General features: G+C 43.9%; 1 protein-coding gene across 1 annotated transcript in view; it reads left to right on the top strand.

The window, feature by feature from the left end:
• Nucleotides 1-2,624: 2,624 nt before the first annotated feature.
• The window catches only part of LOC120917975 (cytochrome P450 2U1), a 48,646-nt gene continuing 26,717 nt past the window's right edge, over nt 2,625-24,553 (top strand). The window contains exon 1 of the mRNA XM_040329628.1: nt 2,625-3,224. Within this exon, the coding sequence (XP_040185562.1) occupies nt 2,720-3,224 (505 nt within the window). The 5' untranslated portion in view covers nt 2,625-2,719. The remainder of the gene's footprint in view (nt 3,225-24,553) is intronic.

Here is a 24,553-nt window from a genome sequence, read left to right as displayed (position 1 = left end):
ATTGGGGGTTATTAATGAAAGGCAAATCCACTTTGCACTACAAGTACAAACTACAAGTGCAAAGTGCACTTGGAAGTGCAGTCACTATAAATCTGAGTGGTAGAGCTGAAATGAGGGGAAGCTTTGCTGATTTTATCATCCAATCATGTGTGAGCTCAAATGCTGTTTTTTCTTTTCCTTGCATGTCCCCCTCGGATCTACAGCGACTGCACTTCCAAGTGCACTTTCAGTGCAATTTCAAGTGCATTTTGCACTTGTAGTGCAAAGTGGATTTGCCTTTTGTAAATAACACCCACCGCGTGGACTGAAAGAGAGAGCAGATACTGTACTGTATACTGACATAGAAGGAGAGCCCACTGAGCGCTCTCGTGTGACACAGTAATAAAGACTAGCACACTAACAAATAAGTCCATGGTCCCTCTCACTTTGGCCTCCTGTCAACCTTGCCTGGAAGTGGGCACTGGCAAGAAAGGCGTGGAATATTTTGTTAGCAGCCAATCAACAGAGCCACCACATTCTAGAATTATACGTCACATTGTTTGGCAACAACACAGAATTACATGTAATGCAACCCCCGCTTCCCTTTAGATGTGCACACGCCCTAAGCTGGAATACTAGACTCTGGTTTAACCACTTCATTACTGGGCACCCTTCGTGTCCAGACCAATTTTCAGCTTTCAGCGCTGACGCATTTTGAATGACAATTGCACGGTCATAAAATACTGTACCCAAATTATATTTTTATCATTTTTTTCCCCACACATAGAGCTTTCTTTTGGTGGTATTTGATCATCTCTGCGATTTTTATTTTTTGCGCTATAAACAGAAAAAGACAGAAAATTTTTTAAAAAAAAACACAATATTTTTTACTTTTTGTTATAATAATATCCCATTTAAAAAAAAAAAAAATTCCTCGGTTTAGGCCGATACGTATTCTTCTACATATTTTTGTTAAAAAAATCGCAATAAGCCTTTATTGATTGGTTTGCGCAAAAGTTATAGCGTCTACAAAATAGGGGATAGATTTCTGATTTATTTTTTATTTTTTATTTTTTACTAGTAATGGCGGCGATCTGCGGTTTTTTTTGTCAGGCCTGCGATATTGCGGCGGACATATCGGACACTTTTGACACAATTTTGGGACCATTCACATTTATACAGCGATCAGTGCTATAAAAATGCACTAATTACTGTATAAATGTGACTGGTAGGGAAGGGGTTAACACTAGGGGGTGAGGAAGGGGTTAAATGTATTCCCTGGGTGTGTTCTAACTGTGTGGGGGGTGACTGGGGGAGGTGACCGATGCTGTGTCCCTATGTACAAGGGACACAGATCGGTCTCCTCTCCTCTGACAGCACGTGGAGCTGTGTTTACACACAGAGCTCCACGTCCCTGCTGTGTTCCCGCCGATCGCGTGTACCCGGCGGACATCGCGGCCGCCAGGTACACGCATCAGCTTCCCAACGATGCGCCGGGACAGGTAATGCAGGTAATGCAAACAATAGGACGTCCAAAGACGTCCACTCGGCACTTCAGGTCCGCGCTGCAGACGTCTTTTGTCTATAGCGCGGATCTGTAGTGGTTAAAAAGAAGAGTCTATGCAAATGGCCTCATTTAGAGCCGGTTTACACACAGGCGGCACGACTTTGGGGGCGACTCGGCAAGGCAACTTGCAAAATGACTTCTGTATTGAAGTCAATGCAAGTCGCCCCGAATCGCCCCCAAAGTCGTACAGGAACCTTTTTCTAAGTCGGAGCGACTTGCGTCGCTTTTATTAGAACGGTTCCATTGACTACTGCGGACCGCGACTTGTCAGGCGGCTGAGTCGCCTGACAGGTCGCCCCTGTGTGAACCGGGTCTTACACTTGCTCCAAAATGTGGCATTTGACACATTTTTGTAAAGCACTCTGAGTGCCAGTCAAAGCACCTCTCAATAAATACAATGGTTGCCTTACAGTCCTGTACAGTTGAGTCTGCTTTATTTTGCTTCAGAAATGATACCCCATGTCACTTTCTTGGTGCTTCAAAGTGTTTCAAAGTTGTAAAAGGCTTTAGGATTGCTTTTCTAACAGTGATAGGCAGTAAAGAGGCATTTTATTGTCTCCTCACCACCTGTTTTAACCCCCTAACTACTAGAGAACCGCACCACAACTACACAAGTGTAAGCAAGACCTATGATAGCACTCCCTAACCACACCTGCAGCTGTTGAGGGGATGCTAATTCAGCATAGCTGTGCTTTGTGTTCATGTCCAGGCTGTGGTGTTTAGTGTGGAGCAGCAGGAAGGTTATATAAAAAAGGGGGGTTGCCACATGGGGACCACCGGGCCCCTGTGGACCTCTGGGCCCTTTAATAATAAATATATATATATATATATATATATATATATATTTTTTTTTTATATAAAAAAAAATCAAAAAAGGGGGGGTTGCCATCCGGGGCCCTGGGGACCTCCAGGCCCCTTACAGGTGTACTGCCTGTACCCCCCTGATGGCGGCCCTGGCCTTATGTGAAATAACTGCAAAGCCAACAAGTGATGTGCAGTGAGGAGAGCTGAAGTCTGTAACACACAGAGGCCAGCAGGAGGAGTACGAAGCGTGCACGCCTACAGGGATGCTGGGCTCCTTCCTTTAAATGACAACACCAAAGGCGGCAGTATAAGTGTGAGTACATCTGTGACATCCTCAGAAGCCTGCACACGGGTGACTGCAGCGTGAACATGGATGCACTAAGAGGCACCATGTTCTGGAAGGAGTACATATCCACCTGGCTGCCACTCAGTTATAATGTGACCTGGCCAGTGTTGCTTTCCTACACCTTCCTGTTCTTAGTGCTGTACTGGCTCATGAGTTCTCTATGGGCCTATTTCCAGATTATCACCAGGAACACACCACCTGGCCCCACTCCTATGCCCTTCATGGGGAACTTTTCCTTTATGCTAATGCCTGGGTGGCTCCTCCAGTTACTGCAGTATGGCATGGACAGCAGTAGACTCAGCAAGGCGCCTCCTGGGGCCACCAGAAGAGGGGCTTTCCTATATCCACACATCGTACTCACTAATATGGCAAAAATTTACGGCAGGATCTACGGCTTGTTTATTGGCACGCGCCTTATTGTCATCCTCAACGACTTCGACACTGTGAAAGATGCCATGGTCAATCATTCTGAAGTGTTTTCTGATCGACCCAGTGTGCCACTGGTCAACATCATCACCAAGAGGAAAGGTAGAATCATGGACTACTGTAGGAGTCCTGACAGCATTCTATACTTTACAAGTTGTGGTAGATGAATTGTTTGCTAAGGTGATAAGTATAAATGTTTATTAAGTTGATATATAAGCAATACGCATTTATTTGACTGGTGACAATTATGTTTGGTCTTAAAAGAGGCTTTTAAAAGGTAATAAAAAAATATGACAAAGCAAATGACCATCACAAAATTTTACATACAAAAATAACCAAAAGCAATAGAAATAGATGACATCAGTCAAAGTACAAAAAATCAAGTACACGGCAGTTGAGGTCTAAAAGGAATCTGCTACAAGGTCAGTCCAAAAATGACTGGAGACAACCATTAATTGTCTTATAAACGTAAAAATATAAATTATTATAATTTGATAATACTTTTTAATATTTCTAATATGTGATCTACTCTTTGCTAGCCCAAGGCTACTTTTAAACTTTTTAACAGAAAAAGCAACATTTCAGGTTTTCAGCATTGCTCGGAATTATTCTGACATGCTAGAACAGGGGTAGGCAACCTTTTGAGCACAGTGTGTCGAAAAATGTTTTCAAAGAAATTGAGTGTACCGATTTTATAACAACAAAATGTCATCTTCACACTCTCAATCACGAATCACTTTAGTAGTGAGAAATTAACATCCTGCACTCTCACGTTTCAGATCAACCCCAATTCCTACACATTTACACCTCAGATCACTGTACCCCCCCCCCCACTCATCTGCCCCACCACTGTATCCCCTCCCCTCATCTGCCCCACCACTGTATCCCCTCCCCTCATCTGCCCCACCACTGTATCCCCTCCCCTTATCTGCCCCACCACTGTATCCCCTCCCCTCATCTGCCCCACCACTGTATCCCCTCTGCTCATCTGCCCCACCACTGTATCCCCTCCCCTCATCAGCCCCACCACTGTATCCCCTCCGTTCATCTGCCCCACCCAGGGCCGCCATCAGGGGGGTACAGGCATTACACCTGTAAGGGGCCCGGAGGTCCCCAGGGGCCCGGATGGCAACCCCCTTTAAAAAAAAAAAAAACAATTTTTTTTTTTTTTTTTAGGGCCAATTTTTTTTTTAGAGGTCCGGAGGTCCCCAGGGGCCCGGAGGCCCCGGATGGCAACCCCCCTTTTTTTATTTATTTTTTATAAAAAAAAATATTTTTTATATATATTTTTTTTTTTTTTTTTAATAAAGAGCCATTTTTTTTTTAGAGGTCCGGAGGTCCCCATATATATATAATAATATTATTATTATTATTATTATTATTATTATTATTAAAGGGCCCAGAGGTCCCCAGGGCCCCGAATGGCAACCCCCCTTTTTTTTATAAAAAAAATTATATTTTTTTTATATATATATTTTTATATTATTATTAAAGGGCCCTGAGGTGGCAAACCCCCCCTTTTTTTATATATATATTTTTTTATTATTATTAAAGGGCCCTGAGGTCCCCAGGGCCCTGGATGGCAACCCCCCTTTTTTTCATAAATGTTTATTTTTAATTATATATATATATATATATATATATATATATATATATATATATATATAATTTTTTTATTATTATTAAAGGGCCCAGAGGTTTCTTTTTTTCATTTTTATTAAAGGGCCCAGAGGTCCTGGATGGCAACCCCCCTTTTTTGCAATTTCTTTTTATATATATATACACACACACACACACACACACACACACACACACATATATATATATATATATATATATATATATATATATATATATAATTAAAGGGCCCAGAGGTCCCCAGGGCCCCAGATGGCAACCCCCTTTTTTTAAAAAAATATATATATTTTTTTATATATATTTTTTTATTTTAATTAAAGGGCCCAGAGGTCCCCAGGGCCCCGGATGGCTACCCCCCTTTTTTTATATATTTTTTTTCTTTATTTCTTCGTTTTTGTGTAAAGGCCCCCCCCCGCTTCTCAATCCGCGGCAGCCCCCCCCCCGCTTCTCAATTTAAGGCGGCAGCACCCCCCCACGGTTCTCTGCTCCAGGGGGCCCATGCCTGAAGCTGTGTAAGGGGCCCCATAATTCCTGATGGCGGCCCTGGCCCCACCACTGTATCCCCTCCGCTCATCTGCCCCACCACTGTATCCCCTCTGCTCATCTGCCCCACCACTGTATCCCCTCTGCTCATCTGCCCCACCACTGTATCCCCTCTGCTCATCTGCCCCACCACTGTACCACCCTGCTTTTCTGTCCCACCACTGTTCCCCCTTTCTCATCTACCCCACCACTGTACCTCCCTGCACAACGTACGTCTGGCCGGCACATTTTTTTACAACGTTAGGTTTTTTTCGGCGTATAGTTACCCCTGCTATATGTTAAGTATGGCTGTCGTTCCCGCGTCAAGTTTTGAAAATTTTACGTCGTTTGTGTAAGTCGTTCGCGAATAGGGCTGGATGTAATTTACATTCACGTCAAAAGCAATGACGATTTGCAGCGGAATTTCGAGCATGCGCACTGGGACTTTTTCACGAACAAGGCATATGCGCCGTTCGTAAAAAAACGTCAAATACACGGGGTCACAGTTAATATATATAAAACACGCCCACATCATCCACATTTGAATCAGGTGGGCTTACGCCGACACAGATACGTTACGCCGCCGTAACTAAGGGCGCAAGTTTTTCTGAATACAGAACTTGCGCCCTAAATTACGGCGGCGTAACGTATCTGAGATACGTTACGCCGGGCGGATAGATAGACCATTCTATCTGAATCTAGCCTATTGAGTTCAGACAGTGCTATGAGGCTCAAGCCTTTCTTGTGCTAATAAATATTTTTTTTTACAATTTTTTATTTTATTTATAATGCTTTCTTTTTTTTTGAAGGGGGGGGGTGGACTGTGTCAGTGTGTTTTTTCTTTTATTTTTTTATTATTTTCTACAATAATTTTTTTATTCCTTTTTTTTTTTTTTTTTTTTTTTTTTTTTTTTTTTTTTTTTTTTTTAGCCCTGTTGAGGGGCTTTGGTGAGATCAGGGGTCTTAACAGAGAAAGGGACTAGGGACATATGTTCCCCAGTCTATTTCTCAGCAGCATCAGCTGCGCTGAAAATTAATGGAGTGAAGACAGCGTCTTCTCTTCATTCATAAACTGAAACATTGTAATCACAGTTTACGATGTTTCAGTTATGTGAATGGACCAAGTCAGTGATCACTGACTCTGTCCATTCGGAGCAGTAAGGAGCTGGATTTACCGGCTCCTACCCCGCTCTCCATCCTGACAGTTCCAGGAGGTGGAGGAGGAGCACGGAAGGAGAGAGAAACACGGCAGGATACATGGAGGAATGCACGGCGGGAATGCACGGTGGGAATACACGGAGGAATACACGGCGGGAATACACGGCGGAATACAGGGGCAATAAAAAAACACCTTGTCTTTAAATGTCATCAACATGTTGCCAACCTAACTTCTGTAACGCTTCCAAAATTCCCCCCTTTCTTAGGTAACAACACCACAAAACAACTTATTCACTCCCCGGTTACCTCTTGCACATGGGAGTAAAAAAAAAAAAAACGCCTTGTTTTTTACTAATCTCTAATCAGATGCATTGCTGTCTATAACACAATGTGCTCTGCTGAGAAAAGATCAGTTAACCAGCACTAAAAACAGAGACGTAAAAAAGAGAAAGAAAAAAGGAATGTTTATTTACAGTAATTTACGTCTATACGCCTGCATACACACAAGGATACAGCCATATAGACGTAAATAGAGTGCGATCGGAGTTCCGGGTGGGGGGGGGCATAGGGGGGGGATAGGTGGGTGCCACAATTATTGGAACCAATCCCACAGTTTTTTACGCAGAGTCCATTAAGCCTGTGCAATACTCTTGTGTCTTTAAATGTCATCAACATGTTGCCAACCTAACTTCTGTAACGCTTCCAAAATTCCCCCCTTTCTTAGGTAACAACACCACAAAACAACTTATTCACTCCACGGTTACCTCTCGCTTTGACTGCTGCAACTCTCTTCTCACTGGCCTACCTCTACACAAGATATTTCCCCTCCAGTCCATCGTGAATGCAGCCGTTAGACTTGTCCACCTTACTAACCAATCTGTGGCTGCTCTCCCACTCTGCCAATCCCTCCACTGGCTTCCACTACTAGGCCAATGTATTAAATACAACATATAAAGCCATCCACAGCACTGCCTATAGCTACATCACCAACCTCTTCTTGACATATCAACCACTCTCAAGACCTTCTCTCTAGCTTTTTCATCAACTCCTTCTACGCTTGGCTCTAGAACAGTGGTTCTCAACCTGGGGGTCGGGACCCCCTCGGGGGTCAAATGATGATTTGCCAGGGGTCACCAGATCCTGGGCTGTTCCTGAAGCCTGCACCATTCTCCCAGCCTTCTTGCGGCTGCTCAGCAGGGCTGTCTCTGGAGCCGGTGGCCCACCCAGCTGGGCTGTTCCTGGAGCACACGGCCGCCCACCCAGCCTCTTCGCAGCCATCCATTCAGTTCACAGCATGGCTGGGGGGCAGAGACTAGCTGTCCGCTGATTGGTGAGGATTGTGAGGTGGGAGGGGCTGGAGGAGACCCTATCTCCTGATTTCAGCATAGGTGTCACTGCTACGAGACACCACAAAGTCAGAGACACACTGGGTAACACTACCTGTGATTATAGTTGCCATTAAAAGTCCCCACTACAGTTCTCAAATTAGCAGATGACCTTAATCAAGAACACCTAAGTTGGCTGATTAGAACTCCCCCCAGCATTGCCACTCATCCCATTCCCCCTCCACCAAGGAGTAAGAGAAGGAATTAAAATAGAGAATACATGGAAGGGAGAGGAAAAGAGGGGGAGGAAGAAAGAAAAAGGGAGAGAAAGAATAAGAGAAAAAACAAGAAAGACGGCTAGAGAGAGCGATGGGGGAAAAACAAGAAATTAGGATAGCGAGAGATAAAAGGGAAAAGAGGAGAACAAAGAGAAAGAGTGGTATATCCTAAAATGTACCATATGAGGTTTTAATATTGTATGATTGGAGGGGACTCAGGGAGTGCTAAATTTCCGTGGGTTAGGGGTGCAAATTACTTGTCTTGCCTTGGGTGCTGACAAGTCACGCTATGAAAATAATTTTACTGTTGGGGGTCCCCACAACTTGGGAAATGTTATTAAGGGGTCACGGCACCAAAAGGTTGAGAACCACTGCTCTAGAACCTCTCTCATCCTCTGGAACCCCTTACCTCAATCTGTCTGGTTATCTCCTACCATGTCTGCCTTTAGACAATCACTAAAAACAAATTTATTCAGAGAAGTCTACCCCGCCTCTACCTAAAAAGTGTATGTCGAACACCTTCATCAGCTAATCCTCCATAGCTATTACCTTCTGTACCATCTCCTCCTCCCTACTAGATTGTAAGCTCTGTAGCACTACCCCTGTAGGAGCTGCTGGTTTAGATTTGGGGCCTTGCACGTTACCTCAACATTTGTCGTCTAGGGGAAGAAAGTCTGAAAGAACTCCAATGTCCACACAAGATGTAAAACCTCCAACTGTCAGGTTTTATTCTTTTGCTCAAAACTTGTGATGGGGGGGGGGGGAGGTTCAGGTACATGATACAGATCACTGGGGAGAAACCCCTATGCTTCAAAGTCATTTACCACTCCCTCGGCCTAGCAGCCGGAATGAAGCACAAACCAGTTCGATAACAGTCTCTGCCACAGACTGATTGAGAGCAAATTGAACAGTCCGGAATCCTCTGCCACAGGATGTAACACCTGAACTTCCAGCCGTACAGTTAAAAAGCCTTTAACCCGACCCGGCGAACTGTAGGACACCTTGAATTGTGGATCCCTTCTTAATAAGGTCACCAGGCCTATCCCGAGACATAAGCCTTCCGCTTGGTCTTCTCCAGGGCAGGTCCTCACCTGGTTTTCTTTATTAAGTATAGCTTCCTTCGCTTAGATGGACAGCTTGGGATCCCTCTTGATTCGTAGGCCCCAGTCAGCATAACTGGGCCTACTGGTAGAGATGCAGCCTCGGGCCAACGTGGTCCCGGGGCTGGAAATCACACAACACATACCTCGTGCCAGGAGGGCCACAAGGCGAAGGGCCCCAAAACATGGCGTCTGCCCCTTAAGTATCCCTTCCCGGCATGCACAGCGGGGCACCACTCCCACTGGGCCGTTCCCAAGGAAAGATACTCAATAATTTATGGCTTGCCTGTGTTCAAACACTGGCCTGTGGTGGTATCGCCACCTACAGGCAACAGTGGGAAAATGCTATCAGGCACAGCCACTGCCAGAACAGAGGCTAATTTAGTATAAATCATCACAGTATGAGCCATGTTATCGGCTCAGACACCCACTAAATTTAACATAGCGCTCAGTATTTGGAAGCAGGGCGCTACAGCTCCATGAGCAGGACCCTCCTAATCCATTTTGTATTGAACTGTATTGTAACTGTACTGCCCCATTATATTGTAAAAATATCAGTCATTAGCTGTATAGGGAACACTGAGACCCCTTTCACACTGGGGCATTTTTCAGGCGCTTTTGGGCTAAAAATAGCTGGAAAACGCCTCCCCTGCAACCCCAGTGCTGGAGCCCGTGTGCTTTCACACTGGAGTAGTGTGCTTGCAGGACGTTAGAAAAAGTCCAGCAAGCAGCATCTTTGAGTCTTTGAAACTAATGGGCAGCGCTGCCGAAGCGCCTGCAAAGTGCTTTGTCAGCAGCACTTTGCGGGTGCTATTAAGCCTTTCTAAAACTTGTGGTGCTTTACCGCTAACGTGGCCCATTGTCAGTGTGGAAGGGGTCTGAAGATTTCACTATCAGTATACATATGAGTTCATTATAGTAATGCCTCGTACATACGACCAGTTTTCCTGTCTGGAAAACGGACATGACAGCTTTTGGCCTGGAATCCCGGCGGTGTGTATGCTCCATCACAGTTTTCCCGACAGAAAAACTGCAGGTGAATAACGGCGGGAACATTTTTAAGCCGGCAGTTTGCCGACCAAATACACACGGCCGGGTTTCCCGACCAAAGCTCTCATGGCAGTTTTCCTGTCGGGAAAACCGGCTGTGTTTAGGGGGAAAAAACTACCGAGCAGGTTCTCGGTTTTCCCCTCAGTTTTCCCGCCGGGAAAACCGATCGTGTGTACAAGGCATGAGAGTAGCTAAGGTGTGGAAAACCTTATATTCAGTGGTAATGGCAATAGCAATAATAGAACTAAAAACACTAAAGATTGCAGGCACTGTGAGAAGGTGAACCTCTGTGCTATTTTCATGGGAGTGCAAGCTGCTCCATTTTTAAGCACTTGGCGGCCTACCTCCTTTCCCTTGACCTTTCATTACCCATGTTGAACAACCTGGCATGTTAAAGTCCTTGTGTTCAAAGGTTTTGATTTATGGGCATGGGCTGTATTAGGATGACCTGATATATTTATAATACTTCATATCAAAAGATAATTACAGAGTATCTTAGCTGGACTGAATGTCTTGGCTGTGTTTTACTATGAACATTCAAAGGGTTTTTTCCTTAGATCTACATACAAACATTCCTTTTGTATTTGTGATTGGCAGAGCAAAACATGCATGTCCTTGTGCTGCACAGTACTATTAGGCACTATTTATGAAGCAGTGATATGACTTTACGGTAGTAATTCTGCTGCTTTAACCACTTCAGCCCCGGACCATATTGCTGGTCAATGACCGGGCCACTTTTTGCGATTCGGCACTGTGTCGCTTTAACTGACAATTGCGCGGTCGTGCGACGTGGCTCCCAAACAAAATTGGCGTCCTTTTTTTCCCACATATAGAGCTTTCTTTTGGTGGTATTTGATCACCTCTGCGGTTTTTAGTTTTTGCGCTATAAACAAAAATAGAGCGTCAATTTTGAAAAAAAATAGTATTTTTTACTTTTTGCTATAATAAATATCCCCTAAAAATATATATAAAAAAAAAAATTTCCTCAGTTTAGGCCGATATGTATTCTTCTACATATTTTTCGTAAAAAAAAAATCGCAATAAGCGTTTATTGATTGGTTTGCGCAACAGTAATAGCGTTTACAAAATAGGGGATAGTTTTATGGCATTTTTATTAATATAATTTTTTTTACTAGTAATGGCGGCGATCAGCGATTTTTATCGGTACTGCGACATTATAGTGGACACTTCAGACACTTTTGACACATTATTGGGACCATTGGCATTTTTATAGTGATCAGTGCTATAAAAATGCATTGATTACTATAAAAATGACACTGGCAGGGAAGGGGTTAACACTAGGGTTTAAGGGTTTAAGTATGTTCCCTACGTGTGTTTTAACTGAAGGGGGGGGTGGACTGACTTGGGGAAATGACTGATCGCTGTTCATACATTGTATGAATGGACGATCAGGCATTTCTCCCCCTGACAGGACCCCCTGACAGGACGCGCCCCTATTGGCTGATTCGCGAGATAACGTAATATTACGTGATCTCGCGCAGCTGAGCCGACCTGCCTCCGTGAAACTGCGGCGGCTGGTCGGCAAGCGGTTAAAGTAAAACAAATGACACTGCACATTTATATAGCAGCATGCTTAAAGGGTCACTAAAGGATTTTTTTTTTTTAGCTAAATAGCTTCCTTTACCTTACTGCAGTCCTGGTTTCATGTCCTCATTGTTCGTTTTTGCTTTGATGTTGCTGTAATACCTCTGTTCTGGACACTTCCTGGTTGTCTGTTTCCTGATAACCACAGTACTGGGAGATTTCTCACTGTGGTCACTAATCAAGGAGGTGTGATTACTGTGTGTCTAAAACCCCTCAGCACCAATCCAGTTTCGTTTTGCAATCCATCACTGCCCTCTATTGGCTCTCTGACTCTGTACATCAGAGAGACAGGAAGCAACAGCAAAAACAAAACTAAACTGTAGGTCCATTATATGATTGGTTTTTATCTATTTTTACCTCTATACCCTGTAAACAGTCATTTCAGCTCAAAAAAATATTTCCTTTAGTGACCCTTTAACAGATATGTAGTGCAACCTTTTTACTTCATGACCAATGTGCGGCAGGTGAAGTTTTAGGATGGGGGCGCCAGACCCCGTCCTTCCGTTTTGACCCCTCCCACCCCCTATAGCCCCACCCCTTATAGAATCCACCCACTCTGCCCCCTGTATTCCACCCATAGTGTCAGAAGTATACAGCTCAGCATCACAGATCAGAGTATATAGGTCAGCATTACAGATCAAGGTATAAAGCTCAGCCACACAGATCAGGGTATATACATCAGCATCACAGATGGGATATATACATCAGCATCACAGATGGGATATATACATCAGCATCACAGATGGGGTATATAGATCAGCATCACAGATGGGGTATATAGGTTAGCATTACAGATGGGGTATATAAATTAGCATCACTGATGTGGTATATAAATTAGCATCACAGATGGGGTATATAAATTAGCATCACAGATGGGGTATATAGATCAGCATCACAGATGGGGTATATAGGTTAGCATTACAGATGGGGTATATAAATTAGCATCACTGATGTGGTATATAAATTAGCATCACAGATGGGGTATATAAATTAGCATCACAGATGGGGTATATAGATCAGCATCACAGATGGGGTATATAGATCAGCATCACAGATGGGGTATATAGGTTAGCATCACAGATGGGGTATATAGGTTAGCATCACAGATGGGGTATATAGGTTAGCATCACAGATGGGGTATATAGATCAGCATCACAGATGGGGTATATAGGTTAGCATTACAGATGGGGTATATAAATTAGCATCACAGATGGGGTATATAGATCAGCATCACAGATAGGGTATATAGGACTTACAGCACTAGGGCTCTCTCTGCGCCCCAAGCCCACCCTTTTTTCAAGCTTATTAGAGCCTTTGGCTCTAAAAAAAATAGCCTGAGAAGAGAAGAGCCCAGTCATGTGATCTGTCAGTCACGGGACCGGTCTTCCCTCCAATCATGGAGTTTTGGAGCATTAAAGGGAACTCTGGGTATCACAGCAGGTTCCATACTGCAGCCTGGGTTTTATTGATGACATGTAAAATTCAGTTTGCAGCAATGCATGCACAGACAAAATGCATTTTTAATGGAACCCAATGCACTAAAGTGGAGCAGCTACAATGCACTAATGCACCTGTGTTGTGGTGTACTACAACACACAGTGATGCAGTGCTGTGCATTGTGGTGTGTTGCATAATCAAAAATGTGCAGCTGCGATTTTAGGTCCCTTGTAGTGGGTTGGAAAGCTCATTTAAATGCAAGGGCTGCTTACATTTTAATGCACCACATGGGTCCTCACACACCATGTCATCTGCACTTTCTTACCCAGCCAGAACGCGTTGAGTGGATCAATTATACAACAATAGTATACATTAGCTCTCATGTTGTAGACAATTTGCAGAATAAACATACAGAATAAACATGCCTAAAGAATTTAGCCTGGTTCAGCAGCGACTGGCCGATTTTCTGTCAGTGTGTGGCTGCCGCTGCTCAACAGAAGTCAATCATTTGACCGACTTCTGTTGAAGGGTCATGTTGGAAAACTATTGTCGATCAGCAGCTGCTGATCAGTGTATTCTGACAGGGGAGCATCCCCACTGTTGGCAGTGAGGATTCCTCCATCCACCTCATTTGTGCAAATGGAGGAATCTGTTTTTCGTTCGGTTTGATCATTCAGTCCACTGCCTGAATGAAAAAAAACACTACCTATCTATGGCCAGCTTTAGGAAAAACTAATTTATCTTTTTTAACTTACCGTATATACTCGAGTATAAGCCGACCCGAATATAAGCCGAGGCACCTAATTTTATCACAAAAAAATGGGAAAACGTATTGACTCGAGTATAAGCTTAGGGTTATCTGCATGCCTCACTGTGTCCATGTGCATGCCTCACTGTGCCCATGCCTCACTGTGCCCATGACTAGACTGACGTTTAACATGGGAGTCTATGGAAGGGGTGCCCGGCTTTGAAAAATTGGTGCTCCCCAGCCCTAGGTTGCCAAGTTCCGGCTCCAGGGGACCTACGACCGGCCGGTACTGGGTCCCCAAAGTCACCGGAGAAATTACCGTTTAACATGGGAGTCTATGGAAGGGGTGCCCGGTTTTGAAAAATCGGTGCTCCCCAGCCGTAGGAGCACACTTGTAGAGGAAGAGTGGGGCTACATGTGTGCCAAGTTTTGGGGTCCAGGGGACCTACGACCGGCCGGTACCGGGTCCCCAAATTCCGGGAAATCAGGCACAAAAAGGTGACTCGAGTATGAGCCGAGGGGGGCATTTTCAGCACAAAAAAATTTGATGAAAAACTCGGCTTATGCTCGAGTATATACGGTAATTTTTTTCTCTTTAGACTATTTGGAGATTTGTGTATAAAAATATTGTCATACATTTTCTAATTTTATATGCTGAAATTGTTATAATTGCTGTACCCCTAATATAACTGTGGACTGGTAGCTATCTCTGAGGGCCCATTCACACTATATGTTCCTAAGTGTCATAAAAAATGATAATGGTGACTCAAAACGTGCGGCAAAACCTGGTAGTGTTCACAATACACAACATAAGAATAAATATAGAAAGGGATCTCGCACAGTAATGATTTTGTTTACACCAGGGGTCTCCAAACCTTTCAAAAACAAAGGGCCAGTTTATTGTCCTTCAGACTTGAGGAGGGCCGGATTGTGGCCAGCAGGGGCAGAAAATGTCCAACATGAGTGAGAATAAATATGGCCTTGGGGTTGGTAGTCAATAGGAGTAGGAGTACTATCCCCATTAGTAGGAGGAATAGTTTCCCCTCATTGGTATCGGTGGAAGAAATAGTGCCCTATTGTTGGTGTCAGTGGGAGGAATAGTGCCTCATATCAGTGGGAGGAATAGTGCCCCAAGGGCCAGATAAAGGCTAATAAACCTCGGGCCGCAGTTTGGAGACCCCTGGTATACACCAACAGTTGTATGCTGCCATGGATAATGATGAAATCACCATCTAGTAGATACATCAAATGCTAGTAAATGGATCAGTATTATTGCTGTAATTGTCACTTCACAGAACCTGTACTGAGATAAATATGGGTCTACCATCACTGACCTCCTTGCCAGGCTGTCTCTGGTTTCAGTTCTTTGAGTCACTGACCTTGACCGATGTGCATATTAGAATGTCAGAGTGAAGTCAGAACATCTGATTACATACTTGTTTCGGGTCAGAGCCTCGGAAGAATTTAAAGACATTTGATCAGCATGACTTTCATGCTTTTGCAGTACAGGTACAGTACAAGGTGGTCACACAAAGGAATATGAGAACTACAAGTGCCACTACTCCGTGAAAAAATAGATTTAGGCCCAGATTCTCAAAGGAGATACGACGGCGTATGAGTCTGAGCCGTCGTATCTATGCGCCTGATTCTTAGAAACAGTTACGCATAGATTTGTATTAGATCCGACCGGCGTAAGTCTCTTACGCCGTCGGATCTTAACTGCATATTTACGCTGGCCGCTAGGGGCGTGTACACTGATTTACGCCTAGAAATATGTAAATCAGCTAGATACGCAAATTCACGAACGTACGCCGACGCAGTACAGATACGCCATTTACGTTGGGCTTTTCCCGGCGTATAGTTACCCCTGCTATATGAGGCGTACATGCGGCGTACCAATGTTAAGTATGGATGTCGTTCCCGCGTCGAATTTTGAAAATGTTACGTTGTTTGCGTAAGTCGTCCGTGAATGGGGCTGGACGTAATTTACGTTCACATCAAAACCAATACGTCCTTGCGGCGTACTTTGGAGCAATGCACACTGGGATATATCCACGGACGGCGCATGCGCCGTTCGTAAAAAGCGTCATTTACGTGGGGTCACATAACATTTACATAACACACGCCCACATCTTCCACATTTGAATTAGGCGGGCTTACGCCGGCCTATTTACGCTACGCCGCCGCAACTTACGGAGCAAGTGTTTTGAGAATACTGCACTTGCCCGTCTAATTTGCGGAGGCGTAACATAAATAGGATACGTTACGCCCGCTCAAAGATACGCCGCTGTACGTGAATCCGGGCCTTAATTTTTATTTTGCTTGTATACTTAACTTACTTAGCCTTTCAGTAGAGATTGCCCCTTCCTTTAGGGTACTTTCACACTGAGGCACTTGGTGCGCTGGCGGTAAAGCGCGCTTTGCAGAGTTTTGCGGGCGGTTTGGAGGGGCTACCCCATTGATTTCAATGGGCAGCAGCGCTATAGGAGTGGTATTTTTACCGCTCCTACCGCGCCCCAAAGATGCATCTGGCAGGCCTTTTTTTAGCGTCCCGCCAGCACAACGCTTCAGTGTGAAAGCCCTCAGGCTTTCACACTGGATAGAAAGGAGCGTCTCTTTCAGGGTGCATTGCAGGCGCTATTTTTAGTGCAATAGCGCCTGCAAAGCGCCTCAGTGTGAAAGCAGCCTAATGCCGCGTACACACGATCATTTTTCAGCATGAAAAAAAAACAATGTTTTTCGGCATGTAGAAAAAACAAAGTTTTTCCAACTTCATCATTAAAATGACGTTGCCTACACACCATCGTTTTAAAAAAATGATCTAGCAAAGCGCGGTGATGTACAACATGTACAACGGCACTATAAAGGGGAAGTTCCATTCGCCTTTGGGCTGCTTTAGCTGATTCCGTGTTAGTAAAAGACGATTTGCGCTTTTCTGTCTGTTACAGCGTGATGAATGTGCTTACTCCATTATGAACGGTAGTTTTACCAGAACGAGCGCTCCCGTCTCATGAGCATGCGCAAGTTTTTTGAGTCGTTTTAGCCCACACACGACCATTTTTTACAACCCGAAAAACGACATTGTTTAACCACTTAAGGACCGCCTCATGTACATATACGTCAGCAGAATGGCACAGGCAGGCACATGTACATATATATACGTGCCCTGCTTGACGTGGGTAGGGGGTCCGATCGGGACCCCCCCCGTACATGCGGCGGTCCCCGTGGCTTCAGGAGCGATCCGGGACGACGGCGCGGCTATTCGTTTATAGCCGCACCGTCGCGATCGCTCCCCGGAGCTGAAGAACGGGGAGAGCCGTGTGTAAACGCGGCTTCCCCGTGCTTCACTGTGTCGGCGCATCGATCGCGTCATTCCCTTTATAGGGAAGACACGATCGATGACGTCATTCCTACAGCCACACCCCCCTACACTAGTAAACACACACAAAGTAAACCCTAACTCCTACAGCGCCCCCTGTGGTTAACTCCCAAACTGCAAACTGTCATTTTCACAATAAAGAATGCAATTTAAATGCATTTTTTGCTGTGAAAATGACAATTGTCCCAAAAATGTGTCAAAATTGTCCGAAGTGTCCGCCATAATGTCGCAGTCACGAAAAAAATCGCTGATCGCCGCCATTAGTAGTAAAAAAAAAAAAAAAAATGCAAAAAAACTATCCCCTATTTTGTAAACACTATAAATTTTGCGCAAACCAACCGATAAACGATTATTGCGATTTTTTTTTACCAAAAATAGGTAGAAGAATACGTATCGGCCTAAACTGAGGAAAAAAAATGTTATATATGTTTTTGGGGGATATTTATTACAGCAAAAAGTAAAAAATATAGCATTTTTTTCAAAATTGTCGCTCTATTTTTGTTTATAGCGCAAAAAATAAAAACCCGCAGAGGTGATCAAATACCACCAAAAGAAAGCTCTATTTGTGGGGGAAAAAAAGACGCCAATTTTGTTTGGGAGCCACGTCGCACGACCGCGCAATTGTCTGTTAAAGCGACGCAGTCCCGAACTGTAAAAACCCCTTGGGTCTTTAGGCAGCATTTTGGTCCGGGGCTTAAGTGGTTAAAACGACGTTAAAAAATGCAGCATGTTCGAATTTTTTTTTTGTCATTTTTCAGAACCTGAAAAATTATGTGTAGCCCACACACGATCATTTTAAATTACGTTTTTGAAAAACAACGTTTTTTTCATGCCGAAAAATGATCGTGTGTACGCAGCATTAGTGTTGGCAAATGTCGACAGGAGTATGTACTCAATTTTGGTTCTGAAGACACCTGCCATTGTGTAGAAGGTAAGGGGAAATGTCCCTGTTGGGCACAAACATCAATTAAACCCTGGCAGAGGTTCTAACTCTTCCCCGTGCCATAAAAAAACTAAAAACAAAAGGAAAACAAAACGCATTTTGCTGCAGTGCCAGTTTAGGAAGGACTACAGTCATGTGCAAGGATCAAAAAGACCAGTGTGTTTATCACACGGGAAATTGTATCATCAGAGGGATTTCCTTGTGTTTTTTTTTTTTTTTTTTGACATTCAAGGAAAATGCAGCAAAGCTTGAGTTGCTAATTGGTAATCGTTTTGTTTCCTGTTTTGATTTTGCATCACAAGACTTGGATCATGTAGCTGGCTATTCTGTGTCTGAGTTTTATTTTGAAGAGAGGCTTTGTTTGCACAGCAAGGTTCATGGTAACAGCAGGGTACTGTGTGCCAACAGACATTTTTCTAACATCATTATCGTTTTGATGAAGAGGTAGAGGAATTTATTCTTCAGTTGCTTGTTTAGTTCAGCTCCTACACAAAAGCCTTACGAAATCCACTTTGTAAAGAAATGTGATGCCTTTAAAATTCAATATACTATGAAATAGTGGGCTCATTCATTAAAAGAGAAGTTTTGCCAAAGCTATATTGGCCATGCTTCGCCTATAAATTACCCCTTTTCAGCCGACAGCAGACTAAAGTTACTGGAGCCAATCCAGGCTCAGGAAAGGTCCAGGCCATAGGGTCCATATGTATGACCCGCTGAGAGCCTGAGCCAGCTCCACCTGCCCCCTCCACAGCCCATCGCTCCAGTGAGGGTTGGAGGGGAGAACAGAGAGTCGCTGACTGACAGTCCCAGCTCTCTGCTCAGAGTGGGAGGGGTAAATGAGCAATGAGCGGTGTCAGAGGCTGTGGAGCCAATGGGAAATAGATGCAGCATCGGATCTATGCTGCATTTACCTAAGTGAGTATAAATATTACAGCCAAGTACTAATTGTCTTTAAGCCCTTCATAATAGAAGGTAAAACAAACCTTAAAGCGGAGGTTCACCCGTACATGACACTTTTTCCCCTTAGATGGATGCTCGTTTTGTCTAGGGGAATCGGCTAGTTGTTTTAAAATATGAGCAGTACTTACCCGTTTACGAGATGCATCTTCTCCGCCGCTTCCGGGTATGGGCTGGGGAATGGGCGTTCCTTCTTGATTGACAGTCTTCCGAGAGGCTTCCGACGGTCGCATCCATCGCGTCACGATTTTCCGAAAGAAGCCGAACGTCGGTTGCGCAGGCGCAGTATAGAGCCGCACCGACGTTCGGCTTCTTTCGGCTACGAGTGACGCGATGGATGCGACCGTCGGAAGCCTCTCGGAAGACTGTCAATCAAGAAGGAACGCCCGCTCCCGAAGACCCATACCCGGAAGCGACGGAGAAGATGCATCTCGAAAACGGTAAGTACTGCTCATATTTTAAAACAAATAGCCGATTCCCCTAGACCAAACGAGCAGGAATCTAAGGGGAAAATTTTTTTTTTTTTAATAAATGGGTGAACTCCCGCTTTAAAGATTTGGTAAACCTTTCTACCAGCATACCTCCCAACTTTCTGAGATAGGAATGAGGGACACCTATCAGCAAAAGTATGCAGGCATAGGACACACCCCTTGTCACGCCCCCTTAAAGGAGAATTGTACAAAAAAATAAGATTGGTTAAACCCACAAGTGCTTTTTTTACCACTACTATTTCTTTATATTTGGCTTTTGTAATTTACAAATGCAGCAATTTAGAAATCAGATGAAAGGTTTAGCACTGGGAAACACTTTTTGATAGATAAAAACTGCATTTTATATACTTCTATATAGATCAGACCAAAATGAGGGACAAATGAGGAGAATGAGGGACAGAGGGACATTGCTCCAAATCAGGGACAGTCCCTCAAAATCAGGGACAGTTGGGAGGTATGCCTACCAGCACCCTGTGTTTTTCATCTGAATAAAACGTGCATTGGTTTTATTTGTTGCCCTGTACACACAGCCCATAATAGAGTAAATAGATCTTCACAATCTTGTGTCAAAAGTTTCTGTTTATGTCCAAACACAATGGCCCGGATTCACAGACAGCGGCACACATTTATGCCGCCATAGCGTATCTCCTGTACGCTACGCCGACGCAGCGCAGAGAGGCAAGCACTGAATTCACAAAGCCAGTGCTCCCAAAACTGCGCCTGGTTTCCTAGGCATAAGCCGGCGTAGGTGGAAGTGGGCGTGAGCCATGCAAATGAGGCGTGATCCCATGCAAATGATGGGCCGAGCGCCAGACAGATACGTATAACGAATGGCGCATGCGCCGTCCCGTGGACGCATCCCAGTGCGCATGCTCAGAATCACGTCGTAACTACTCCCTAAGATACGTCGGATCACTGCCTACGGCGTGAACGTAACCTATGCTCAGCCATATTCACGTCCAACGTAAACTACGTAAAATACGCCGGCTTGTATTCCCTGGTGCAGCCCTTTGCATGGATGCTGCTGAGTTACACCTCCTTTATGGGGCATAACTTTACGACGTACGTAAAACTTGCGCGCACTTGCGTCAGGCGCACGTACGTTCGTGAATCGCCGTATCTCCCTCATTTGCATATTTGAATAGAAAATCAATGGAAGCACCAAATGCGTCCAGCGTAAATATGCGCCCACTATACGCCGGCGTAGGCAGGTTACGTCGGTGGGATGAAGCCTATTTTTAGGCGTATCTTAGTTTGTGAGCCCGGCGCATAGATACGACGGCGCATATTTGCACTTACGCGGCGTATCTGGACATACGTCGGTGCAAGTGCTTTGTGAATCCGGGCCAATGTATTTAACATGGCACTGCACAGGTTATTGCATAACCTCTGTCTGTAGTGTGAGACCTGACACTTTCTACAAAGAAACAACAAACCCCCAATCCCGGGGTCTCTCAGTCTAGTACTGATGCAGGTAAGAGCTACAGTACATTGTGATTGGATCTGATAGAGGCAAACAGGCAGAGCAAGTAACAAAACTTTTTTTTATTTTGGATAGAGTATATGGTGTATCATCCAATTTCTAAATTGCTGCATTTGTAAATTGCAAAAACCAGTATAAAGGAATAGTAGTGGTAAAAAAAAAGCACTTGTCGGTTTGACTAATATTTTTTTTTGTATAATTCTCCTTTAAGGGGGAGTGACAGGGGGTGTGTCCTATGTATACATACTTTTGTTAATAGGTGTCCCTCATTTCCATCTCAAAAAGTTGGGAGGTATGCTTTAACACAGGGGTGCCCAACCTGTGGCCTGGGGGCTACATGTGGACTGTGGAGCCCTCTGATGTGGCCTGCGACCTCATGCTCTGGGATGGAATACAATAGAATACTGTTATTAAAAGTAAGTTTGTTACTAAAATCACAGTGTATATCTGGGCATCTCTGTTCTGCAATGGTCACTGGGCGGCTTTTAACCACTTCAGCCCCGGACCATATTGCTGGTCAAAGACCAGGCCACTTTTTGCCATTCGGCACTGCGTCGTTTTAACTGACAATTGCGTGGTCGTGCGACGTGCCTTCCAAACAATATTGGCGTCCCTTTTTTCCCACAAATAGAGCTTTCTTTTGGTGGTATTTGATCACCTCTGCGGTTTTTAGTTTTTGCGCTATAAACAAAAATAGAGCGACAATTTTGAAAAAAAATAATATTTTTTACTTTTTGCTGTAATAAATATCCCTCAAAAATATATAAAAAAAACAATTTTTTTCCTCAGTTTAGGCCGATACGTATTCTTCTACATATTTTTCGTAAAAAAAAAATCGCAATAAGCGTTTATTGATTGGTTTGCGCAAAAGTTATAGTGTTTACAAAATGGGGGATAGTTTTATGGCATTTTTATTAATATTTTTTTTTACTAGTAATCGTGGCGATCAGCGATTTTTTTTTTTTTTTATCGGTACTGCGACATTATGGCGGACACTTTTGACACATTTTTGGGATCATTGGCATTTTTATAGCGATCAGTGCAATAAAATGCATTGATTACTATAAAAATGCCACTGGCAGGGAAGGGGTTAACACTAGGGGGCGATGAAGGGGTTAAGTATGTTCCCTGGGTGTGATCTAACTGAAGGGGGGGGTGGGACTGACTTGGGGAAATGACTGATCGATGTTCATACAGCTCCCGGTTCTCGCTCTGTAACGAGCGATCGCGGGTGCCTGGCGGTAAAACTTCGGCGACTGGTCGGTAAGCGGTTAACCTGATTACCTGCACTGAGCCATAGACCTTTATTGCCTGTGAGTTTGGTGTGCTTTCTGAACGTGCACCACACCTACCGGATATAATAGAAGTCTATGGCAATGTGCAGCTAACCTGCAGGAAAGCCACAGGTGAACTGTGCTGCACTCGTGGTGCGGGTAAACAACCATGCATCGGTGTGAAGGCAGCCTTAGGCCCCTTTCACACGGTCAGTCTGACCCAATCGTACCTACCATTCACCTCTAAGGATTCGCAGATGTAAATGGACCAATCGGATCCGCAAAAAAAAAAATAGTAGAGTGGGCTCTATAGAGTAGAGTGAACTGCCATCCACCCGCTTCGCTCATTGTGGCCCTCGATCGGTTATCAAGTCGCTTAAGTGGCCCTCGCTCCTCAGAAGGTTGGGCACCCCTGCTTTAACACATGCACCAGAAGAATACACTTGCAGTGATTATTTTGTGAATGGGAAATTCACTGTTTTATAAAATATCCACCTTAGGCTATATAATATCATTCCAGGTAAAAAAAGTACACAAATGTACTCCGGTCCAGAAGTGGTGGTATAATGATGTGAGTGTGACCAATGCTGTGGCAAAACAAAGATTGTGTGTTTTTAAGAAAAAGAGATAAAAAAAAAAAAACATTTACACAGAGCTCCCAACTGACCCTAAATTCCAGGGACTGTCCCTGATTTGAAAAAAAGTCTGTCTGTCCCCTTTTCCTCCTCATTTGTCCCTCATTTTGTTTCAATTTATATATAGTTGTATATAAAATGCATATTGATTATCAGCACAGCCCCAATCAAGAACGCCTGTCAGTGCCCAATCAAGAACGCCTGTCAGTGCCCACTAAAGTGCCAATCAGTGCCCATGAATGAATGAATGAATGAAAAACTTATAAAGCGCGGCGCATGCGAACTGAATCGCTTCTGGCCAATCACAGTGCCAATCAGTTCCCATCAATAACACCTGTCAGTACCCCATCATCAGTGCTACCCATCAGTGCCATCTATTAGTGTCCATCAGTGCCACCTGTCAGTGCCATTTAGTGCTTCCTATGAGTGCCCATCAGTACCTCCGGTCATGTGCTTATCAGTGCCGCCTATTAGTGTCCATCAGTGCTGCATATTCGTGCTGCCTATCGGTGCCTATCAGTGCCGCCTCATCAGTGCCGCCTCATCAGTGCCACCTCATCAGTGCCTGTCAGTGAAGGAGAAAACAAAAATGTTATAGCAGAAAAACAAAGAAAAACATATTTTTTCCCAAAATGTCGGTCTTTTTTCATTTGTTTAGTAAAAAAATAAAAAAAACCCAGAGGTGATCAAATACCACCAAGAGAAAGCTCTATTTGTAGGAAGAAAATGATAAAAATTTGGTTTGGGTACTACATGACCGCACAATTGTCATTCAAAGTGCAACAGCTCTGAAAATTGTCTTGGGCAGGAAGGGGGAAAGTGGCCAGTATTGAAGTGGTTAAAGAGCATATAGTATGTTATTAGAATTTTGTGGAAACATTGATGATGTGATATCAGTCAATTTAATAAGCATTTATCTCCCTACATTAACTTCACATGTTGCAGCTTTCAGGAGTGTTATCTATCATGTTCTTTATCAAATTCTTAGCTTGTTACAGGTTAATTATTTAGTTATTTTATCTCAAGTAATTACTTTTTTACTATACCTCTATAAACTATGACTTAGTTTTATAGAGCAAATCATGACAGCCTTTACATTTCCTATTAACACGTGGATTTTATATAAACTGGAATCATATTTTATGTTTGATCCAAGTATGTATGTATATCTGCCTCAATGTTATACTATCATTTAACTGACAATTATCATTTTACTCACTGACATAAATACCTAAATATGACTCCATTAAAAAGGGGAAAACCTGCTTGATTTTGCTGCTCTCTATCTCCACCTTCTGTTCCTGTCCCTGATTTAGCTAGGGATTTTGTAGCTGTGGTGGCAACTCTGCACATGCTCAGTTATCAGCGAGTGTCTATGCTGAGCATTTCCTCCCTATCATATTTGAGA

Source organism: Rana temporaria, chromosome 1, assembly GCF_905171775.1.
Source record: "Rana temporaria chromosome 1, aRanTem1.1, whole genome shotgun sequence".
NCBI lineage: Eukaryota > Metazoa > Chordata > Amphibia > Anura > Ranidae > Rana > Rana temporaria.
The sequence above is the reverse complement of the archived record's forward strand: the minus strand, read 5'-3'. Positions and strand labels throughout refer to the sequence as shown.